This window comes from Thermobia domestica, chromosome 5 (assembly GCF_964235325.1).
Source record: "Thermobia domestica chromosome 5, izTheDome1.hap1.1, whole genome shotgun sequence".
Classification (NCBI taxonomy): domain Eukaryota; kingdom Metazoa; phylum Arthropoda; class Insecta; order Zygentoma; family Lepismatidae; genus Thermobia; species Thermobia domestica.
The window spans coordinates 291,428,640-291,453,897 of record NC_137458.1 but is presented as its reverse complement, the minus strand read 5'-3'; the positions used below and the strand labels follow the sequence as shown (position 1 = coordinate 291,453,897).

Genomic DNA, 25,258 nt, shown 5'->3' with positions numbered 1-25,258 from the left:
ATATATATATATATATATATATATATATATATATATATATATACACCGTTTTCTTTCTAAAAAATAAAGGTGCCGGTATGCTGGATCTCAGGTTCATAATGGTTAAAAAAGTTGCATACCTTTCAGGATATTATGATTAGACAATAATGATGTGCAATAGCATAATACAGAAAAAAGAAAGAAACCCCAGCCTCCACACACCCCATAGTTGGCCTTGCTCTCTCAGCTTCTGTTTCTTTCTTTTTTCAATTTTCTTTTCAAAGGAAAGTAAATTTACAAACATATACATTAGGCCGATATTGATTAGAACTACATATTACACAAAATGTAAAGTTACAAACGAAAGTGTGCAGTATACAGAGTACTTAAGATATGAAAAAAAAAAAAATACACATTATATGCTTACACATTATAATACCAATTACACAGCATTATACAGGCGACTTCTTTATACTCATGGGTTTCATTTGGACCTAGAATTTCTAACTGAAGTCCGATTTTCATGTGGTTTGTGGGAAATGATCAAGGAATAATGGAAGATTTATGAAACTATATTTACTGGTTTAAATTCATCCGGGGTAATATCGGCCACGCCTCAAGAAGAACAGTAAATATTTGCCAGTGTACCTTACAATTGGAATGAGGTTCGGTGTGGAAATTTGGGTTTTCTTCGTTAGATGGCAACCTCGCCAGGTTTAATTAGAAACAGGAAACTGGTCCGTTGTACTGCAAATTGTGCTGGATAGTTCTGTGCTACTGTGTATTATCAGGACACTAAGAAGAGTGTACCCATTGAAGCAACATGAGTTTATCGTTAAAAGCTTTTTGGACAACGGAATCTGTTGTTGCTACACAAAGGGCATTTAGAAACAAATATGCCTCATATTCTGCCCAGAGAAGAACATAATATGGCCGCTAGTGAATAAATTGGAACAAGCAGGATAGCTACTGAATGAGACAGGGAAGCATTGGACCCCGCAGGCGGGAAGATCTCAAGTTATCGACTCCTTAGGTACCCAAGAGATCTCTCCGTCGTCTGTCGCAGAAACCGGCTATAGCTTTTCAACATGTCAGTTATGGGTGTTACCACTAACACTTAACTTGTATTTTCACTAACACTTAATTTGTATTCTACAAAAACTCATTCCAATTGTAAGGTACACAGCGAATACTTGCTGTTTTTCTTGAGGCGTGGTCGATATTACTCCGGATGAATTTAAACCAATAAACATGCTTCCATAAATCTCCCATCCTTTCTTGATCATTTGCCACAAACCGCATGAAAATTGGACTTCAATTAGAAATTCTAGACCCAAATGAAATCCGTGAGTTTTAAAAAAATCACTCTGTAGTAATAAACAGTTCATACATGATTTTACTGATCATTAAAAAACTGCCGGCGCAGTTGTTAAATGTAACCCATTTAACAACTTGTTTTCATCCTTTCTCGCATAGTTTTCTTCTCATTGATCTGAATATCCTTGTTGACTCCGCAGTTTGATTTTCTTTTCTTCCTCCAGCTCCTTTAGTTGTTGCTGAATCTTCCGTTTCTCTCTCCTCTTCTCCTCTCCAGCATTCATTTCTCTTTTCTTTTCCAAATACACCTGACACTGTCTCATTGAACTTCTCACTGAATTTGTCATACCTCTTGTAATTGTTTATCCTGACGATCCACCTACTCTCATCACAGTATCATATATGATCCGTTGAGCCACCAGAGATTCTTCTTGTAAGTTCTTAATAATGAGATTTTTGTTTATTAAAAAACCACTTACAACACATGCGTTTCCGTGATAGAAGATAAAACACAGCTTCATAACATATCATAAATCAACGAAGTTGTTCTCATTGCCTAAGAGTAAGTAAAAAAATCATCAAGTCAAATACAATCTCCGTCCTTGGCTATGAAATCATTGAAGTGTTCCTTAAATCCTCCACTCTGACATTTCACTGTGAGCTGGAGATGCTGTTTCTTTGCGTTCTCAGACACTTGTCCAGATATCCTCTTGGCACCATGAAATTCTTCTAGAACAGCGTCTACTCTTTTGAGCAAAATCCCAGGACGCAGTTAGATGTGTTTCTCGCAGAAAATTAGTTTCAACAACTATTTTAGTACAAACTAATTATTTGCTGAGCAAAACTATATATTTTCATTAAAATTCAACACGTGTTACAGTTTCACCAACTAACTCTTCGGCTTCATCAGGCACTATGTGATACAAAATAACTATTTCAGAGAACACTGTCTCCCTCAATATCATCATTGGGAACACCACATCTTGCATCCAGTAATCAAGTAACAGTAAAGAAATTAACACTATTTCATAAATTCAGTAATTGAACAATGGACCTAAATCGATTTTTCCTTCACTTTCCCTGACCAATCTGCCATTTCGCTGACACATTTTTACTTCCCTGACCTTTCCCTGATTTTCTAGACTGTGGACACTCTGAATAATCAATGCAGTGATTTAAGAGGAGTTCGCAAAGATAACTGCATTAATCTTATATAATAGAAAATGCCCCCTCCCCTTCAAAATGGATTTTTTTTTAAAAAAAAAGCTGTGAGATCTGTCTTTTTATTTCAAATGAGGAGTTTATATACTAAGTTTCATCCTTCTAACTTAACGGGCTCATAAAATACTGAATTTTTCGCATACACTCGTTCCCCACTTAAGGTTTAATTTTAATGAGAGTAACATTATAAAAACCTAAGTTGAACCATGGTCCACCATGGTCCATTGGTAATAGATTTCTCACATCAAAATAAGAAAAAAAAAAGTTCATATGGACTCATGGTCGGAAGTGCATACTTTCGTAGTTATAGGGTGCCGAAGACGTAAAAAAAAAAAAAAAAAAAAAAAAAAAAAAAAAAAAAAAAACCTTTCACGCCCCATTATAGTTCCACTACTATAGGACCGATTGTAGTCGGGTCAAGACATCACTCAGGAACTAGAATGTGAAGTATCCAAATATCCATCTTTCAGAACCTCCAGTACTTCCACAATCATTTTTAGAGAGGCTGTTTGGGAGTACTTGATCACTCTCCACCTACCTTTCTAAACATAGTTGTGCAAGTACCGGAGCATTCTTAAACATGGATATTTGGATAGTTCACATACCAATTCCTTAGTGATGTCTTCACCTGACTACTATAGGTCCCATAGTAGTGAAGCTATAAACTTTTAAATTTGACTTGTTTCACGTTTTCAGCACTCTATAATTCCAAAACTATTCACTTTTGAGCACAGGTCCATATGAATTTTCTTTTGTTTTGTTTTGTTTTGATGTGAGAAATCTGTTCTCAAAATATTGTAATACATTTTTGTAACACTATATTATAAATATGATTATTCTTCCACGTAAAGTCAGTGGTAGAGCGTTCACCTCTGGTGCTTGGGGTCCCGGGTTCGATCCCAGCCCCCGCAAGTGAACTTTGTGGTGGACAAACACCGTGTGCGTGGGTTTTCTCGGGGTTCTCCCGTTTCCTCCCACTTTCTTCATTCCACCATTTCATTCATCACTCATCATCACCGTCTCCTTTAGCCTAACCGGCATAACCGTGGGACGTAAAACTCAAAGATTTCATTTTCTTCCACGTAAAGTTTTTTGATATTGATCTCTACAGATCAGATCACTTACAAACCTTCCGCCTTCGTTCTAATAATGTTTAGGGGTGATTATTAAAGGTTCAAATATCTTCAGAGTAAAGAAAACGTGATGTCTTTTAGGCTGAGATTAATAATCTATTTACAACTTAAATTTCTTTACAGGGGATTTAGGTATTTCACAGATTAGTAGCAATCGAGAACTTAAGTAGTTCTCGTCTAGATAATAAATTTGCTCACCTTGACCAATTATTGATGAAGAGGACAAGCAGACAAGTTCCGCTTAATTGTCCTATACTTCCTATTAACAATTTTCGCTTTTAATTTCTTTGGATCTATGAACATGTGAAAACCAGTACTCTCTCTTCTATGACTCTGTATTCCTCCGTTTTAAAGACTCAAATAGTCATTCGCCTGTTTGAACGAATCATTGGTGCCACTTTTTTCACGTTTTCATCTGTTTTGACGTCGAAGGACGTTCCGATTGTTGCTCGTCTTCAACCTACTCATTGCCGCTTTTGAATCGCTCATACAACTTTTTATTTTTTTCGTTTGAACAGTCTTTAGTGCCACCTCTTCATCGCCATACCTTGACTTTAATATTTTGTGAGTTTCTTTGGTACTACTACTACTACTTTTTTTTTCAGATTAAAACAACACTTAATGTCGATGCGTTGCTCGAAATCCATAATGTGCGACAGACACTCTTAATACGTCCTCACTCTTCTTCCTCTGGAATCCAACTGAAATGTCACAACTCAAACAAACTCGACATTGACTAGGCACTGTCGGGCTATCGAACTTACTAATTGAAATGGATGAGACGGAATGGGTGGCCCTGTGCAACCACATTCAACGTACTTTTTGATCACACCTTGTATTTAGTCATTAACTGCACTAAAATCTTCACTTGCAAACAACTTAAATTATTTATAAATATACAAAATTAAAGGACTTTAAACATGTCTCTCAATAGCTTTTAGCATGCGCATTTTGAACGCATTCCATTTCCATAATAAATATCTTATTTATTTATTTATTTATTTATTGCCAACACAACAGGCTATAGCCCAATTACAGTGTTGTAAATTACGGAATTACATGTTCATAACTCTTGATAACATAATCTGAGTTCATAACTCTTGATAACACATGGCAATTGTATTTCTAAATTTCTTAGGCGACATATCTCATATATCAAATTCATTGTTATTTGAACACATTCTATTATACAAAGCTGTTGTCCTCCAGATTGGTGATTTCATCATTATATTAGTTCTTGATTTCTTGCAGTAATAAAGACCACTGTTTTTACGTATTTTTAATGAGGGGACATGAAAATTCAATAAAGAAACTAAATCAGGACAATCCAAAATATTTTGCGTTACTTTTTGAATGAATAATAACTCAATCATATGTCGTCTTTGTGTTCTAGTGTAGGAAGATGAAAGTTAGCAAGAATGGTTTTACAGCTGTCATAAGTAGGATAAATGTGAGTTTCTTTATATGTTAGAAATTTTTTAAAAAAAAAGTCTGTATTCTTTCTAATTGCTTACGATGTTTTATGTGAGTCGGATACCAAATATTAGAAGCATGCTCTAACTTTGAGCGAACATATGCATTGTACAACTGCTGTAATGTTGAACAGTTCTTGAATTATTTTCCCGTTCTAATTATGAATCCTAATAGCTTGAATGCTTCACTTGTTATATTTACAAAGTGACTGTCAAACGTTAGCTTAGCATCAAACGTAATACCAAGATCTTTAACTGAATCATGCCTATTTACTATATATTTGTTAATTTCATAATCAAAGTGACGAGGTGATTTGCTCCTAGTGAATGATGACACTTTGCACTTGCTTGCATTGACCCAAGTTGATTGGAAGAGCACCAGTTACCAATATGATCTAGACCTTGCTGCAGTTTTATGTTGTCATCCACATGATTGATTTTAGCATATATTTTTAGATCATCGGCATATAGTAATATTTCATGGCCAGGAACACAGTCAGGTAAGTCATTAATAAACAAGAGAAATAACAATGGTCCTAAATTTGAACCCTGAGGGACTCCTGAGGATGCAATATATTCTTTAGATTTGTATGCATTAATAAGAACGTATTGTTTACGATTAGATAGGTATGATGAGAAGAATTTAATCAGGGACGGAGAAAAATGGAAAAACTTTAATTTTTCTAGTAATATGCTACGATTAACTTTATCAAAAGCTTTTTCAAAGTCAATATAAATCACATCTACTTGGCTGCCTACATCCAATGAATTCGCTATATAATCTCTAATAATCGCAAGATTCGTTATTGTGGATCTTTGTGGAACAAAGCCATGTTGCTTAATTGAGATAACCGGTTTGATATGATTAAGGATTCGTCGATACAAGATATGCTCAAATACTTTGGCAAAAGCAGGTAATATTGCTATGGGTTGAAAGTTGGTAATATCTTGACTATTGTTGGACTTCGGAATTGGACAAATTAAAGCCGTTTTCCATTTGTCTGGGAAAGTGCTTTTTCTTAGTGATAAATTTAATGCAATTAATAGGGGATATTTAAATATATCAGCGCAACCCTTCACAATGTAGGAGGGAAGTCCGTCAGAACCAACTGCCGTTTTGCACTTAAGGTTCTTAATAGCCATTTCTATTTCTTTCAAATCTATCTGGCAAATATTTAGTGATCCTATGCTACCATATCTGTTATTTCCTAGATCTATGTTGGGATCAATTATCGTTTCTGAAGAGGGAACATACACTGATCTAAAATACTTTGCGAAAGTATTGACTATTTCCTCGTTATTACAGAGATTATGACCCTGAAACTTTAATGATTTCGACGGTAGATGTCTTTTCCTATTTTTAATAAAATTCCACAATTCACTTGAATTCTTAGTAATAATATTTTCAGTATTACGTACGACTATTTCATAGGCTAATTTGATGTCATTTTTAACTTCTCTTCTCAAACGAGCAAATTCCATGTAATAGGAGGGCTAGTTTTTAGTTGAGATTTTCTACGATAACTTAGCTTTCAATTTATTAATTATGTCCTTAGTGAACCAGCACGGAAATTTCGAGGCAGAGTTTTTCCTGCGAGGAGCGCAAGTATCGAATACTTCATAGATAATATTATATAGCCTACTCACTAGGTCATTAACATATTTGTATTCCCATAGGCATTCCCAATCGACACACATTAAACTAGTATAAAATTTTATAAAATTCGCCTTTCTAAAATTGTAGCCAAAAATGTTAGAATTATGACCTACTTTTGAACGACTTTCATAACGCACATTTATTACTATAGCGGGATGATGTTGATCTTCTGGCACTAGTGGGAGTAATTCCCTGATAATTTCAACAGATTCTAGTGTTGATAAAACTAGATCTGGAGTACGATTATTATTGTTTTGTATTTGATTAAAAGATTTCATATCATAAAAAAAAAGTCAGTTTTGATATTTTACAGCACTATTTTCCAGACTAAATTAATCATTGTCTATATCTTACCTTCTCAGCGTCATATGCCTCTATATACTTCCGTTTTTCTTCTCCTGGAAGATCTCGCCACATTTGTCCTACTAATTTCGACTTCTCAGCGAAAGTTAATGATGGATTTTGTGTTGACACTTGCTCCCATGCCGTTTTGCTGTATTTTATAAACGGCTTAGAAACTCCTTGTTTCTTTGGTGAACTTGCATTACTCTGTATTAAATACGAAACAAAATGTAACTATTAAAATTAAATCAATAATAATTGTAGAATATGAATAGAAATGAAATCTTTAAGTTTTACGTCCTACGATTATGCCGGCTAGGCTAAAAGAGACTGTGATGTTGAGAAATGAATGGAATGTTGGAATGAAGAAAGTGGAGGAAATGGGAGAAAGTGAGAAAATCCACGCACACGCTGTCTGTTCACCACAAAGATGACTTGGGGCGAGCTGGGATCGAGCCAAGGACCCCATGCACCAAAGACGAACGCTCCAACACTGAGCCACAGCGGCTCTAGAACATGAATAGAACTGGGCAAACAATAGCTGAGGAAAATTGTACTGAACCGAAAAGAAGAAATTAAATTATAATAGCTGTTGATCATAGTCTTTCTTCTTTTCTGGGGAGGGGGGGGTCAATTGTTATAAACAGCCAGACAGTAAAATGAAATTGCGTGGATGAAACTGTTTAAATAAGTATGCATAAGTATTCAAGATATAATAATGTGTTAATATGGGTATTTGGAAATTATACAGAAAATGTATTAACCCTACATTGCATGAATTAACGTACTTAAGAGAAAAAAATTAAAAAGTGGCTCAAAATATCTATATTTATGATCTAAAATAATTAGCATTGAAAATATTGTCCTACTTCGCGTGTGTTACGGGGGAGGGGGTTGTGACTTCCAGGTACCATCATGAAATAATAGTAAGTTCGCAATTAACTATTAAAAAGAAAGACGTGATTTATTCTCTTTATTAATTTAATGTTGTTAGGTAATACAGAAAATGTATAAATCTATATCAAATGACAGTTTACCTTCTTCAAATTCATAGAAATTAACCAAGGTCAACTACACATGTCTTCCAATGGCAAACAGAGCCTTACGCGCTAGCAAGAACAACACGTCATATTTCATCAACGCAGTGATAGTTGACATCCAGTGATGGAAAATGTAATCACAAAAGTTACCTGAGAGTAATAACACGCAATGATGACAATATTTGATTTATACCGGATAATTAGAAACAAAAATACATTTTGTTACCTGCAAGTAACAACATGCAATATAGGGTTAAATAAGTTAAAATATCAAATAATATTTTGATCAAGTGGATACTTTCAAATATCTAGGATCAATATCAACAGACGAAAACTATATTCACGAAGAAATTAAATGTCGATTGAAAGCACGGAATTCGTGTTATTATTCAGTTCAAAATCTCTTGTCGTCGCGAATTCTGTTGAGGAATTTGAAGCTTAAAATATATAAAACGATAATCATGCCTGTTGTTCTGTATGGTTGCGAAACATGGTCGCTTACACTGAGGGAAGAACATAGACTGGAAGTATTTGAGAATAAAATCCTGAGACGAATATTCAGACTCTGCAGGAACAGGAATGGCGGAAATTTCATAACAAGGAACTACACAATTTATATGGTTTACCAAACATTGTTAGGGTCATCAAATCTGAGAGGTTCAGGTGGGCAGGTCATGTAGTCAGAATAGAAGGAGGTAGGAAGGCTTTCAAAGTTTCAACAGGAAATCCAAACGGAAAACAATCATTAGGAAAACCTAGGTGCAGATGGAAAGGCAATATTAAGATGGATCTCACAGAAATAGGAATACAAAGCAGAAACTGGAGCCATTTGGCCAGGCCCGTATTTAAATGTTGTGCGCCCCTGTGTTGTAAATAATTTGCCGCTCCCAAGCCCCAAAAACGACAACTATTAGAGTTGAATTCACAGTTTTTGAGATCGCTAAGATCAATAGTGACTATTTTAATCCAATTCAACTTCAAGGTCATACTCCACACCCCAGGGAGGGGACAAGATTTTAAAAGTAATCGAAAATGACATATTAGTGTTGAATTCAATGTCTTCAAGGTATTAGTTTTCATGATGTTCAAGTTCATCCTCATCCCTTGGGATGGGAGTGGGAGAGTATGACTTAAAAAATAATCAGATAAGCTAACTAATTAATAACTACTGTAATTAGAGAGAATTAAGGACATTAACATATTTTCTCGCGCTTGCGCGGGACTCTGTGGGTCGCTAGTTTTAAATATTACTTTATTGAGAATCTTTAAAGAAGATCCAAAATTTTTCCGCCCCCTAAATTCTGCGGCCCTGTGCTCGAGCAGAGAATAGCACTTATCTAAATACGGGCCTGCATTTGGCTACGGATAGAAGTAAGTGGAGAGCTTCTGTGAACGCGGCACTGAATCTTTGGGTTTCGTGGGCCATAGAGGTAGTTAGTTATGAATTAAATAAGTAGTGTCTGAATAGAAAAAAATATATAATAATACACGGTCTAATAGAAAAATAGTTATCACTGGAGTAACTGCTATATATCAATAGATATATGTATGGAAGAAAGGGTAAAATAAACAAAAGATAATTTAAGAAGTCTTAATTATTTTTATATGTTCCACAATTTACACTGTAATATCTTTCATTAAATAAACCCATTTTTCCTATTCCATCCGTACTTTATTTATCTTATTTTAAATTACGTAAATAACAAAATACATACGACTAAATCAACCACACAAGTCAGCATTAGCGAAAAATGCACTAGAACAACATAACATTTTGTTTGAAAATACATCTGTCATACGCAGATCTACACATGGATATAAAAGTTATTAACAGAAACTTCGAAAAAACATGATAACAGATTAATCAAAGAGGAAGGTTTGACAGCGGGGCGTCGAGAAAAAAAAAAAAAAAAAGAAGAAGCGGAATGAGGCCAGTGTTACGTAAGCCTACAAAGATTCTTCTCCGAGCCTCTAAAAATTCAGTGTATCATTTTGTGAGAATGTTTCAACCTAAATATTGGTAGGTGTGGCTTTCTAACGCTGTGAGATCGCCAAATATGGGCAAAAATTCCTCACTACGCTTCTAACCCGTCTCCTGTGAGTGCTTTGTACTATCAATGAAAAATAATCCAGCATAATCTTTATTCATTGAAGAGTTATTTAATAAATTTTATGCTTTAACTTGGCTATGCTGTAGGACAATTCTTCTTAACGAAGATAAAAGGCGTATTAGATAAATTTAATCACCTTTCCCCCCTCCCAAACATGAGTCTGCTAGTTTAGTGGGTGGCAGAAGATACAATCACGCAACTAGCAGTAGTATTATTATCATCTACTTCCGTTTTATCCATTACGTGACCAGTGTTGTAACCGAAAAATCTATTTTCATCGTTTCTGGTTTTAAAAGATATATAAATGTCGAGATAAAACTCAGTCTTGAGGCTCTGAACCTATCAGAAAACCGCTTTTCGACATCTCTTATAGTTTTTGCTCTATAAAAATATGTACTGAAACCGGAAGTACTAGTAAATTTCAACCACTTCCGGTCTTAGTAGAAAGTTGCAAGTGGTGATAGTGATATAGGGATAGTATGTGCTCTTCAGACGCTGAATTGACTGCTAAAAATCGCTGGTCTCTATTTATTACAGTTTTTGTACTATGGTGATCAACAGTGAAACCGGACATGGATAATTTCTACTACTTCCGGTTTGAATAAAGGATTAAACGAAGGAGATTGAATCTATTCTAGTACAATGAGCCGATTGCATAAAACTTCTTCTAGATGCCCCTTACCATTTTTGCTCTATGGAAATCAATATGGAATGAAACTTAAAGTACCAGTAAATTTCAATCACTTTTGGTTCCGGTAGTGTTATAGAAGGTGACTATATGCTCCTCTGACACGTTGAATCAGTTGCAAAAAACCGCTAGTCATTATCTGCTTCTGTTTCGATTCTAGGGCGAAAAATGTTGAAACCGAAAATGGCTAGTTTGAATTACTTCCGGTTTTAATACAGGATTAACCTAGAATATGAAACCTATTCTTGGGACGCTGAATCGAATGCAAGAAACCGCTTCTCGATATATTTTACCGTTTTTGCTGCTCGGGTAACTGTCGACAGACCGACGGAAGTTCATAGCTGTTCTATACGGCTTCCGACACTTACGTATAGCATAGGTTGAAAGTATAATAATAATAATAATAATAATAATAATAATAATAATAATAATAATAATAATAATAATAATAATAAAGAAAACGGTTACATTATAAATTTGAATGAAACTGTACATTGTAACAATATTTGTTTGTTTCATTTCGAAATGTGAAACTATAAAATTGTAACAATTAAAATTATACTACAATAATTGTACATTTTGGTCACAAAAACCTAGACTGCCTTGCAGAGACAAAGTCCAAAAATTTGAACCTAGATCCATACGTCCCTCAGATCTGTGCTTGAAGGGATTTATTTTCCCTTCATTCTGATAGTGAGTAACATGCGTAATTTTACAAGAGCAATAGAACATCTTCATGTTACTCCCAAGTAAATATATAATTGGCATAGAATACAATCACAACAGTTTAGAATATATCTGTATCTATCTATCTACCTCTCTCTCTCTCTCTCTCTCTCTCTCTCTCTCTATATATATATATATATATATATATATATATATATACATACATATTAGGCTGGTCCTTAATTTTCGATTTCCGAATTTCTTTGCTCCCAACCCCTAAATTGGTTCCATGTCGGACCAAATTAATCTGTGAAAAAAATGGGCTCAATCGAAGAATATTTAACCGACCCCCAAGCGACCTAAACATCTGAATGCATTTACAAGGTATAGTATATGGCAAAAGTTTGTAATAAACTCTTGTAACTTAAAAATGGCTGAGGGAAAGGAATCATATCTTGGATAGAGGTTGTAGAAGTAGATCCATACCTGATACTGAGTAGTGATCGAGATGAGGCATATCTACGTCCACCATCTTGGATTCGGGCACAAAATTTTAAATAGAAATGACCTCGTATGATATATCATTTTGAGGTAGTTTTGACGACAAACGGACGTCTGCCTTTATTTTCCACTTATCTCTGAACATGTAATAATTATCAACTATGGAAAATAAAAGCTCCGAAGTAATAAAACTTAATATTCTGTGAGTTTATATCTCTGTACGGGCTGGAGATTTATAAGATTGTTGAATAGTTTCCCTTATATGAATTAAACCATAAAGTAAAGAAAGAAATGCACATTCGTTTCTCTGCAGTGCAAGAAAAAGTAAATATGATTCTTTTCTAATCAATAATTTAAACAATATGTTCCAATTTATCACTGGAAAAAAATATTCAGAACGGTTATTTATCTCTTAGAAAGGGGACTAGTAAAATGCATATGTGGCAACACTGAAACGATAACAGCAATGCTCAGCTCAGTCAGTTTATTTGAAGGCTTCGAGAAAGTACGATTGTTTTCCTATGCGATTGTTTGTTTTAGTTTCTTCGCACACAGTGCTGTTAAATTTGTAGCTTTTTACGAAGTGTAAACAATTTATGCAATGCAACGGCATTATCCCCGAAGTCAGCTTCGCGCTGTTTACGCAAAGACTACGAATCTGCCCTCATTGGATTTATTAGGAACCAAATTGTAGGAACAAAACTGCCTTCAAAACAAGTACTTAGTGTTTTATTTTTCAATGTGCGTGTAGTTAAGTTGACCATAAAACTTAGTTGACCGTAAAAGTTTAATTGTGAAGGAAGTTCTTATGTTTTGGGAAAAGGCACGAGTTCCTACAAAACGAAGTGATCACTGTATTGAGAAAGTTCTACTTGTAGTACTATACAAAGAATGGCAAGATTTACAGAAAAGGTTACACAGAAAAACTGATGTGGAAGAAACTAAAAGAACGACATTTATTTCCCAACTAGATGACTTGTTTGATATTGCCCACGAGAATGCGTTATATATGATCAAGAAGGAAGAGGATAAGCAATTTTTAGTAATGCAACGCATGAAAGGACGAAAAGCATATATGGGTGGCACTGACCGCAAACTTAAAGAAATTGAAGAAACAATAAGGAACGTAGGAAAAAGGAAGAAGAAAGAAGAAAACGAACTTACGAAGAAATGGAACGAAAAGCAACAGTTTCGTCAGCAACATTGTCTGGCAGTGATAATGAAGATACAGATTCCAATTCCTATGATTCCGATTCCACTCCACCTACCCAATCATGTTTAGGAGATCCAATGTTGGTGAGTGAACCAAGTACCTCGGGTACAAGAGGTACTCAGGATATTTTAGCTCCACGTCTGTGCGAACTACTGGACAGATGCAAAATCAGCGACTGCAATGCAGTTCATCTTATAGTGGCAGCAGCAGAAGCTTTTCACTGTAATATTGAAAGCTTAATTATTAATCGCTCTTCCATTCGACTTCGCAGGAAAGAAATGCGGGAGAAAAGGCAAGCAGAAATTAAAGGGAGATTTGATGTCGCCGATTCTGATGCTTTGGTGCTTCACTGGGATGGAAGCTAGTTCCAGCTACAAGTAATATAGGAAAAGTTGACAGACTTGCGATATTTGTAACTTTTAACGGCAAAGAACAATTATTAGGCATCCTAGAAATACCGTCATCTACAGGAGAAGCACAAGCCACAGCTGTTTACGAAGCGGTGGAGAAATGGGACATAGAGCACAAAATACAGGCGCTGTGCTTCAATACAACTGCAAGCAACACCGACAGAATAAAAGGCGCGTGTGCAAACCTTGAGAAGAAATTTGATCGTGATTTGCTCTACCTACCGTGTCGACATCACATATTTGAATTAGTTCTTCAAAGTAGCTTTCACGCAGTAATGGATGGTGCTACAGCTGCCCGTACAAGTTCCGGGCATGATGTGCTTTTGTTTAAGAGATTCGGGCAATCCTGGTCGTCAATAGATAAAAGCAATGACCGAACTGGGGTAGATATGTCCCGGAAGATGTCCGTGTCAATACGTTGGAATCCATACAACAGATACATCAGAAACATCATAGAGATGACTATCGCGAATTATTAGAATTGGCCATGATCTTCCTAGGCGGCACCCCTCCACAAGGAGTTTCATTTCGCATTCCTGGAGGTGTGAGCCATGCTCGGGGGATGGCAAAGGCTATATATGCGTTGAAGATATATTTATTCCAAGACCAATTTGAACTGACGAGAAAAGAAAAGAATTCAATCAAGAGACTATGCATTTTCCTCGTCCGAATCTATTTACAAGCTTGGTTCCTTGTACCATTGGCTGTGAAAGCTCCGTATCACATTACAAGTTTTTACAGAAATTAATCGAATACAGGGAAGTAAATCCAGAAATTAGCAATTCTACTGTGAAAAAATTCGCTAACCACTTATGGTATCAGTCACCAGAAACTGCAGCATTTGCATTCTTTGATGATGAAGTGCCACAACATGCGAAAGAAAAAATGGTTCTTAATATAAAAGGGAGTACAGAAGAATGTGATGCACAAAACCAAATAAAGCGATACTCTATAAATAGTGCAGAGCTCAACAGCTTCAAACAAAAAGAATTCTCAGACTTCGTTTCCGTAGATTCAAAGACATGTTTCTCAAGATTTTCGATAAATACACATTTTCTGCAAACATGCCCATCTACTTGGAAAGAAAATGTGAACTTTCAACGTGGGTTGAATATATTGAAAAACATTGTGGTGATGAATGATATTGCAGAGAGAGGTGTGAAACTGATACAAGAATACGGGAACATTTTAACAAAGGACGAAAAAGAGAAACAATACATATTGCAGATAGTCAGTGAACACAGAAAAAAGTATCCAGATGCTACAAAAATTGGCTTAATGATGCAGTAGAATTTGGCTAGTTATTCACAGCCTTCAGCTTTCTTTTATCATCATTTTAAACATTCATTATATTATTTATGTAATTTCATTTCATATAAATAATTTCAATATAGGCTGGTGTGTATTTCGACGGGATGTAATTATATAACAACATATATTATTTCCTTGTTACATGTATGTAATAGTTTATTAATATTTCAGTAACCTATAAAGAAAAAAAAAACAATATTGAAACATAATAAACTAAGGTTACCCAAAAATGATGTCACAAAACATCATTTCCATTTAAAATTTTGGGTCCGAATAAAAAATTGCGGACTTCAAAATGGCCGCCATCATGCTATTTCTCAGGGTCAGATGTGGATTACTTCTAATTCCTGTATCCAAGATTTGATCCTTTTCCCTTCAGCAGCTTTAAAGTAAGAAGGGTTTATTCCAGACTTTTCCTATATATTAATATATTGGATATGCATTCAAACTTTAGGTCGCTTGGGGGTCGGTTAAATATTCTTCGATTGAGCCAATTTTTTTCATGAATAAATTGGGTCTGACATGGAACCAATTTTGAGGTTGGGAGCAAAGAAATTCGGGAAAAAAAATTTCGCCATATAATTAAGGACCACCCTAATATATATATATATATATATATATATATATGTGTGTGTGTGTGTGTGTGTGTGTGTGGATAGGAGTCAAAACCTAGCATACTGGGTAATACGGGGTGATTGAGGCCTATAAGAGACAAGATCAGAAAGAAAACCAGATGTATACAGACCGAGCACTTCCGAAGTAATGCTTTGATGAATTGGTGGTTATTTTAAAATGAGTTCGAATTCTCTCTGTTAGAAATTATCTTTTTAAAGAAAAGAATTTACATTTTATTGCAACAATCATTCATTTTTGATGTATCATACATGAATTGCAAGACTATCCATGGCTTTGGATTAAATTTTGTAATAACAGAAACACTGATCAAAGCTTCATCACACACTGTATTTTAAACTACAAGTATAATATGTAACAGTTTTGGATACCTAACATATCTTCCTCAGACACTATAGTACATAAATGAAAATCTTTTGTTTATGTACTATAGTATCTGAGGAAGGATATGTTAGATATCCGAAACTGTTACATATTATAGTTTAAAATACAGTGTGTATTGACACTTTGGTCAGTGTTTCTTTTATTACATGTATGAATGCTAAAATACGTCATAAATACGTCATAAATACGTCACAGATATGTACTATAGAAAACTGAGACTATACACACAGAGTGAGTCAAAAAGATGTTAACATTAAATGGGTGTCCTTTCAAATTTTATTTTGCAGATTAAATCATGGCGTGCCGATATTCCATTGAGGAAAGAAGGAAAATAGCTGCCTGGATGCAGGTTTTTCAGTTCCCAAGCATCGTACAAGAAAAATTCATGGCCTGAACCGGACGGGATGCACCTCCGCGCTTGACAATTGGTAGAATCTACGAGAAGTTTGTAAGGACGGGGTAAGTTCAAGACGATTGCTAGCGAAACAGTGGTAGAAAGAGATCTGTCCGAACTGAAGAGAATATCATCCTCGTCCAGGGAGCGATGGTAGCCAAACCAGCCACGTCCTCGCGCAGATTTTCTCTAGAGACTAATATTTCTCAAAGATCAGTGGTTAGAATTTTACACCAAGATTTAGGAATGTAACCATACCACTTGCAGATTGTGCATCATCTCACAAACGTGGACAAGCAAGTTGAGGTGTGAATAGGTAGAGGTGGCCCTCTCCCATGGCTAGCAAGTTTCCCCGACCTGACGTCATGTGATTTTTGGTTGTGGGCATGGTCAAGGATCGTGTGAATGCTAGAAAACCTAGCAACTTGGACGACTTTAAGCACCGCATCACTCAGGTCATCACTGCTATCCCTGCTCACATGGCCCAGAGGGTCATACAATCAACAATGGACAGACTCCATAAGTGTATTGAGCGGGATGGGTGTCAAATTGAAACTCTGTAATCAAACCCTTGCCTTGTAATTTTACGTTAGTAAACTCCCCATTTACTATTAACATCTTTTTGCCTCATATGTGTATTAAACCAAATCAGAAATCCTTCTCGTCTTGGCTGTCATGTGCACATGGTTCCGAGCTCGATTCTCGGTTGGAGAGCGGAAAAAAAATAATTCCACAATCAGTTACTTTTAACAATCATCAGTTTTCTTTAGTCTGAAGGGCATTTCTATGCGGTGATAAAATAAAAAAAATAATCATTTCTTTCTTTTGTATTTTTATTTTCTCTCTATTTTCTTGTTTTTTTCTCTAATATATACTTTTGAACAGAAAGTAACATGGTAAGATGTTAATAAAAGAAACTACCCATTCAGTAATTTGTATAGTATTTCATTACGTAAAAAACCTAAATTATATCTATATTATAGGTTACTTAATACAAAAGTTGTCAGTAACATTTCTTAATGAAACGGCGGTACTTGCAATCAAATACTTGTAAAGAAAAATATACTTCGACCTAAAATTCGATATAGCGTAGTAACGTAGTGTTGTTCTCCATGTTGATTTACTAATAATAGGAAAAACGTTCAGTAACCATCATTTGATTTATCAATGCTTATTTTATATATATATTATTGCTGTATCTCGGTTTAAACTGGTTTCAGCTTAATAATTTTAAGGCCGTCTCTCGCATGTGCAGATTATTGAAGAGGAGTTCTTCTCCAAAGAAAAAATGAAATCTTTGAGTTTTAAGTCCCACGGTTATGCCGGTTAGGCTAAAGGAGACGGTGATGATGAGTAATGAATGAAATGGTGGAATGAAGATAGTGGGAGGAAACGGGAGAACCCCGAGAAAACCCACGACCACGGTGTTTGTCCACCACAAAGTTCACTTGGCGGGGGCTGGGATCGAACCCGGGACTCCAAGTACCAGAGGTGAACGCTGTAACACTGAGCCACCGCAGCCCCCTCTTCTCCAAAGAACGTCCTGACCATATGGCAGGTGTCTAGTATTACTGATTTTTGAAGGTTTGTTAGAAGCCGTTTTGCGTTTATCTGTTCAAGTTAAATCGCAGTACTTTTAGGTTCAACTGCTGCAGTTGAGTTAATGATTGGTCTTACTGTAACTTTCTGACATTTCCATAACTTTTTGATTTCGTCTGCCAGGTCTTTATATTTGCTTATTTTTGTACTGAACGTTGTACGTATGTTATGAGTCAATGGTACTGCTACATCTATGTAAGTTACTTCTTGGTTAATTTTATTGATAACAGTGATGCCAGGTCTGTTTGCAGGTACCCTGACATCCGTTCTTTTTTCTCGATCCCAGTAGAGTTTGTATTTGTCGTTTTCAAGTACTGGACTTGGCTGGTATTTGTAATATGGCTTGGTGTCGGTAATTAACTACATGTTATGCGCCAAAAACTGGTGAATGCTTTTTGCAACATTGTTATGTCCTTAAAGATAGTTTGTGGGGACCATTATACGACATGAGGGGACCATTATTGTGATGTGTTCAATAGTTTCTGATGTTTCTCCACATTTTCTGCATTTTTCATCCGGTACTTCATGCTTCAGTATGTATTTACAGTAGTTTATTATTATTATTATTTGTAGATGGAAATAATGGTATCGAATATTCAATATGAAAGAGAGTTTTAAATTCAAGTAAGTTGAAAATCCAACACCGACAAAGTTTGGGAGGTGATTTCTGACACCAAGATAAGGCGAAAAGTATAGACCAACCTGGGTGCACAAATGCTTCCTTTTGGAGTTATAGGCTGCCAAGAACATGAAAAAATAAACTTAAAAGGTCCATAGCTCCAAAACTATGGGACCTACCGTAATCGGGTCAAGACTTCACTTAGGGACTAATATGTGCGCTATCCAAATATGTAAGTTTCAGAATCCTGAGGTGCTTTCGCAACAATTTTATAGAGGTAGTTGGTGAGTACTTCAAATTACATGCCACTAGACAAACTCTCTTAATAACAATTGTTGTATGTGTACCTTAGGATTTTGAAACATGTATTTTCGGATAGCGCACATATTAGTTCCTAAGTGAAGTCTTGACCCGACTACGGTAGGCACTATAGTTTTGGAGCTATGGACCTTAAAAGTCCATTTTTTCATGTTTTCGACAGCCTATAATTCCGAAAGGAAGCATTTATGCACCTAAGTTGGTCTATACTTTTCGCCTTATCTTGGTGTCAGGAATCACCCCCCGAACGTTATCGTTGTTGTTTTGAAACACTCATACAAAAGAAATAATACGCACCACACAGCCAACCACATCTGCTCTTTTATACAATAATTGCTTGCCATTACAGATCTGGGTAGTTATTTCTTCTCATTAGGCCTTCAGTTATACCGCAACGCAGCGATTTGTCGTGTAAGCGAACAAGCAAGTTTAACGCAAGCGAGAAAAAATCGTTTTCTATTGATTAAAGCAAAACTTTATTTTGAGCATACAATGTAACAAAAGACTAATCAAGCGGGTTGAAGATGATGAAGACGTGAGTGTATGGACACGACCCAAAGTATGAAGTTACAATCGACTTAGTGATTACGTAGACCTTGACAAGACCTGACAAGACTCGTGGAGACTGACAAATGTCCGCCAGGTGCGAAGCAAAATTAAAGCAATGTTAATTGTGTTCTATTGCCATGGAAATCTGCATCGTGAGTATGTAGACGAAGGGCGTACAGGTACAGAGAACTTCTCTTTAGATATTTAATGTCGTCTACGTGACGCTCTTTGTTCGAAATGACCATACTTTTGGAACTCAAAGCACTTCCCAATGAGGGGTTCTAGGCCTGTTTCCAGTAGTAGAAAGACAACTGAACTCGGTACATGGAAGCAGAAAGGAGCTAGTTCCAAAGAATGACAAGAACACCAAGTAAGTGTATTGGTTTTCCAGGACCATTGTTGAGTGCATTTCCGACAGGCCTCGTGCGTTCTATATCTATTGAATGGCTGTCAACAATAAAGATTTTAATCTATAATAAGTAGGTCAGGGTTTACAGCTTAGTGTGTTTGGTCAATATCGAATGAGTTTCACTGGCCGCATTTTAGTGAAATATGTTAATTTCACTACGTCAAAACCCTTTAAAAAAAAGACCAATAAATCGGGAACCAAAGGTAAAACTCCAAATGTGCCCTAATCTCGTCGAGATCTACCATCATGTAAGTTTGGTCACAATGAGATGAGATTCGTCAATAGTGCACGATATATAATATCATTTCACTAAGTCCATACTCAACACTAATGGCGAATAACACAGGAACCAAAGGAGTCTACACCATAATATTTCCTTTGTTCTCTAATCTTGTCAAGATCTACCTGTTTACAAAGTTTGATCAAGATTAGACGAGTTTCATGAATCGCGTTTTAAGGAAATTTCTTGATTTCAATGAATCCAAAAGAACGCACGCGTACGAAGTTCGTTAAGGTCTACCACCATACCAACTTCGTCAAGATCGAACGAGTTACGTCGATTGCGTTTTAGTGAAATTTCTTTATTTCACTAAGTCCAAGTCTAAATTTAATTGTCAATAACTCAGAAACCAAAGGTCTGAACCCTACAATTCATATTCACACTAAACGCTTTGTGATCTACCAACATGCCGAGTTTGATCATCATTGGATGCGTTTTATCGATAGCATGCAATGTATATCATTCCACAACACCAAAACCCAAATTTGATGGCAATAAGTCAGGACCCAAAAATCTGTTCATCATATTATTTCATAGCTGTAAGCATTCTTCGTTGCCGGGTCTTAATTCAGAACCTGGATAAAAAAGAGTAAGTATCAGTATCAGTCTTATCTGGTCTTAATTAACAACCTGAGTAAATGAGAGGAAGAAAGTTTCCACAACAATTACATAGTTTCGTAGTGTTTCGTTTCGTTCCAATAGCAAGGCAAAATCCGTACTGTTTCGTTCCGGTGTAGTAGTGTTTCGTCCCAATGCAATTTCGTGGCAGTTCATCTCGAGCTATTTTTATTGATTAGTGAGCAGGTTAATGAGTAGCGTTTCGTCCCACTGACACACAGGTGATGACTCACACGTCGATCAACCAGCAATTTGTGAAACTAAAATTAGGTTGCAGCACAGCCGGATAGGTCTACTAGGCACTCCGAACACTTGAAAACGTTATTTTTATCAGCGTTCTCCAATGGAGTTTTCTGAAACTGAGAGAGCTCAACCCAGTTTGATATTTAATGTATATCGATATACAAAGAAGACGGAGAGGAAGTGTGGGGAAATTATTTAGCGTTGTGTTGCACGGTTATGTAAAGGAAAAGTGTTTACCAACAATGGAGAATTTGTTAAGAAGATAGCCACGATTGTGTTCCACGTGATAAAGTGAGAAAGTGAATTTGGATCCAAAAAGTTTAGTTATGACAGATGGCAATACTTTTTTTTTTTTTTTTTTTTTTTTTACTAGCTGACGACTGTGACGGTGATAGGCTGTTAATATTTGCTAGTTCCAGAGCGAAAGAAATTTTACAAAAAGAAAGAAATATTTTCCTAGATGGAACTTTTAAGTGTTAGCAAGCGGTTCGCTCCGTTATACACAATTCATGTTTATTTAGGAAGCACTAGAGAAGAGACCAACGTTACGCCTGCAGTGTTTGCTTCGCTTCTTGATAAGAAAAAGTTTACCTACATTCGTCTATTTCAGGCTATCCTTCGAGTAATACCAGAATGGTCTCCTGAAACCATAAACATCGATTTCGGGGCAGGAGCTTTGGAAGCTATTGAACATGTCTTCCCAAGAGCTAAATTACATTTTTTTTTTAAATTTTCTCGAAGTCTCTAGAGCAGTGGTTCTCAAAGTGGAGTACGCGGACCCCTGGGGATCCGGGGGACGTAGCCAGGGAGTCCGCGACGTATAAAAATTGAAATGTGTTATAATAAAATGCAACTCACAGCTGTTATGCAAGAAGTATTCTTTTCAGTGTAGTATTCTTAATTGTAATACTGGACAATTAGAAATTATACGTACGTTTGTAAATTTAAATGTTTTCCTACTTTACTAAATTTCTGTCCTCTGAGTATGAAGATTTGTCTAAAAAGGCATTGCCTTCCCCTACCACTTACTTATGTGAACAAACCTTTTCTGCTCTTTGCAGTATTAAAGTCTGAAAGCGGAATCGTTTTAATGTGGAATCGGACCTTAGATTAATGGTGACAAAACTTATTCCGTATTTCAGTAAAATTATGGAAAAACAGAAAGAATGTCATTCCTCATATTAGTGACCCCACATTTGAGAACATTGTTTATCAAGTGAATTTCCTTTTTTAAAAAAGTACATTGTTTTTTAGTCTTGAAAGTTCTGTATTTTCAATTGAAATTTCGTTCATTAGGAAACAATCATGTATCTTTAGAATAAATTACTTATTGCAATATTTTTCTTGATCTTTTTCTTGCCAGTGGTAATTCTAATCAGTATAGTTTTCAATATCATGTGAAATTTCAGATAGCAATGCAAAGGGGTCCGCGGATCACTTTCCGAATGCACAAAGGGTTCGCGTTATCGGAAAGTTTGAGAACCACTGCTCTAGAGGAAGGTACTAAACATCGACCTGACAAATATGTATATAGCAAATAGGGAAGTACGGGATTATATCAGGATATGTGCTGCCTCAGCCTTTTTGAAGCCAGCAGAAGGGGAGAAAGGATGGTTACATATCCACAGTACCAGAGAAGACCACGAAAAACTAACTGAATTTTTCGACTACTTTGTTGACCAGTGGTTGGAAAATCCAAAAGTATCAGTTGACGTGTGAAACTACTACCAAAGACGACACCGAGCAAATAACGCTGTAGAAGGTTGGAACCATCGCATAAACTCAGTTGTGGGTAAACTACCACTCCGAGTGAAAGATTTGATTGTATTCTTGAAGAAAAGAAGCAGAACGTTCAGGTGCGAAGATTATGAGGATGGCATTGAATTTAGAAGGAGTAAAAAGGAAGAGAAAGTATGTTTCGATGGACGACAGAATTGTAAGAACAACTGAGTCGCTGGAAAAGTTAGGAGACATCGGGAAGTTTTAAAGAAATGTCCCTTACATAATCCACATGGATTGAAGAGAAAGGAAAGCCGTTAGGTCTGACATAAAAATATGGACGAAGCTATTAATAGTGAAGAATATCCGAATATCATTTAATAAGTGACAAAGCGCTGGCTGCAATTTTATTTTAGGAAAAACCGTTAGGAATGATAGATGAAATATTGGACGAAGTTATTGATGGTTAGGAATATTTGAATATCATTTAATATGTGACAAAGCGCTGGCTGCAATTTTATTTTTGGGACTAGGCCTTAAGTTTTAAGGCCGAGTGCGGTGATTCCGTTGATTTATTAGTTTATAAAAATTAAAAAAAAATAATCCATGAATTAACTGCGCGGATCCATGACGTCCGTGGATTACTTACTACCCCCTTTCGTATATACTGAGTGCAAAGCTTATAAGGCACCTCTGTCAGAGAAGTGCCAATAAAAGAGGGCACGCAGCGCTGGCTGTTGTTAACAATAGACCTTATCGCACTGTAAACATAATCAATGTCCGTGTATGTACGCACGTGTGTGTGTGTGTGTGTGTGCATGTGTGTATATATATAAATACTGGGCGAAATGCTACTCGATCAGGTGGCGGACCGAAACTTAGGCTTCGTGTTCGAGCAACTGGGACAAAACGCTACTAAGACGAAATGCTGCTTGGAACGAAACGACACGAATTACGAATTACATTACCCGGTGTTTATCCTCTCTGTTATAGAAGCGCACAATACCGAAACGCGATTATGGTTGCGTACAGACCAGGAATTCCTAGAAAACAGCTAATGATATAAATATACTTTTACCCCTCCCTGCGAGCCGAAAATCGAAAAGGGCTTCGTAGAGAATTAGATTAGGTAAACATCTATCCGTGTACAAAATCTGCTAGCTCTAGCCACTCCTTTCTATGCGAAAAAGTTGACGACAAACATGCAGACAGATTATTAAAGATGAGAACTAAGTTCGTTAAGATCTACAACCATACCAAGTTCAGTCAAGAACGTATGAGTTTCATCGATTGCAGACAATATATAGACCAGGGCAGAGGTCTACCATGCTGTCTGTATCGATTATTTTTATTTTGATAACCTCTAACAGGCTACTGAACAGATAAAAAAAAAAAAAAAAAAAAAAAAAAAAAAAAAAAAAAAAAAAAACAGTGATTTCTGAAATGACAAGTAGCTCTTAATCCTAAAAAAGTTTGGCTATCCCTGATCAACAGTATATTACATTTATGATTGATTTTTCTAAAAGAAAAAATCAAATCGAGGACGAAAACGAGAGCGACGAAATGTAAATTTTAACTCCGTTCCCAATACTATTTAAATATTTAACTTGGGAATGTTTACTCCATAATGATACAGCAATTATGCATGTTTATGCTATTGTAGACTACTGCAGAGAACTTGCTATTTTCCATATCTTTTATAATTTTTTAAAGTTATTTTACTTACTATTGTTAGTTTCAATTAGGCCAAAGCTTTTAATACTCAAGAGCGTTTTCTACAGTCGCGTATGAAGGTGAGAAGGAAGTGTTTTTAATTTAGGGAAGTTTTTTTTTTTTTTTTACAATAAATAACAATATACTTAACAATTTTAAACAATATTTTGTAGAAGACACTTCTTGTGTGCTATTAATTTTTGTTTTCCTCGTCAAGCACGCTTGAACTGGAGTAAAGATGACTTCTTTCAACAAGTTATTAAACAGTGTATACCAATTTACTTAAGTTATTATCATCAAAATTCAGTATGAGACTCTTTATAAGAAAATAAGGGTGTCGCGGTAGCTCAGTTGTAGAGCGTTCCCTTCTGGTGGATGGCGTCCTTGGTTCGATCTCAGCTCACGCCAAGTGTGCTTTGTGGTGAACAAACACCGTGTGCATAGGTTTGCTCGGGGTTGTCCCGTTTCCTCCTACTTTCTTCGTTCCACAATTTCATTCATTTCTCATCAACCCTGTTTCCTTTAGCTTAGCCGGCATAACTGTAGAACATACAATTTAAAGATTTCAGTTTATTTTTGATTTATAAGAATATGGTCTGCTTCATAAGTTTGGCTAATTCAGGTTTAAGCATTATGTGGAACAGCTCTAACGTAGCGCCCGCGGCATGGTTTCTGAGCACAATTAGAAATCAAATTCAACTTTGTTAATTTTAGACACA

At 36.0% G+C, this 25,258-nt stretch overlaps 1 protein-coding gene across 7 annotated transcripts in view; it reads right to left on the bottom strand.

The window, feature by feature from the left end:
• LOC145686687 (uncharacterized) overlaps positions 1-25,258 on the bottom strand; it is a 313,040-nt gene that overhangs the window by 67,471 nt on the left and 220,311 nt on the right. For all 7 annotated transcript variants that reach the window (XM_081760226.1, XM_081760225.1, XM_081760228.1 and 4 more), the window contains one exon: positions 7,134-7,328. In XM_081760226.1, the coding sequence (XP_081616352.1) occupies positions 7,134-7,328 (195 nt within the window). The remainder of the gene's footprint in view (positions 1-7,133; positions 7,329-25,258) is intronic.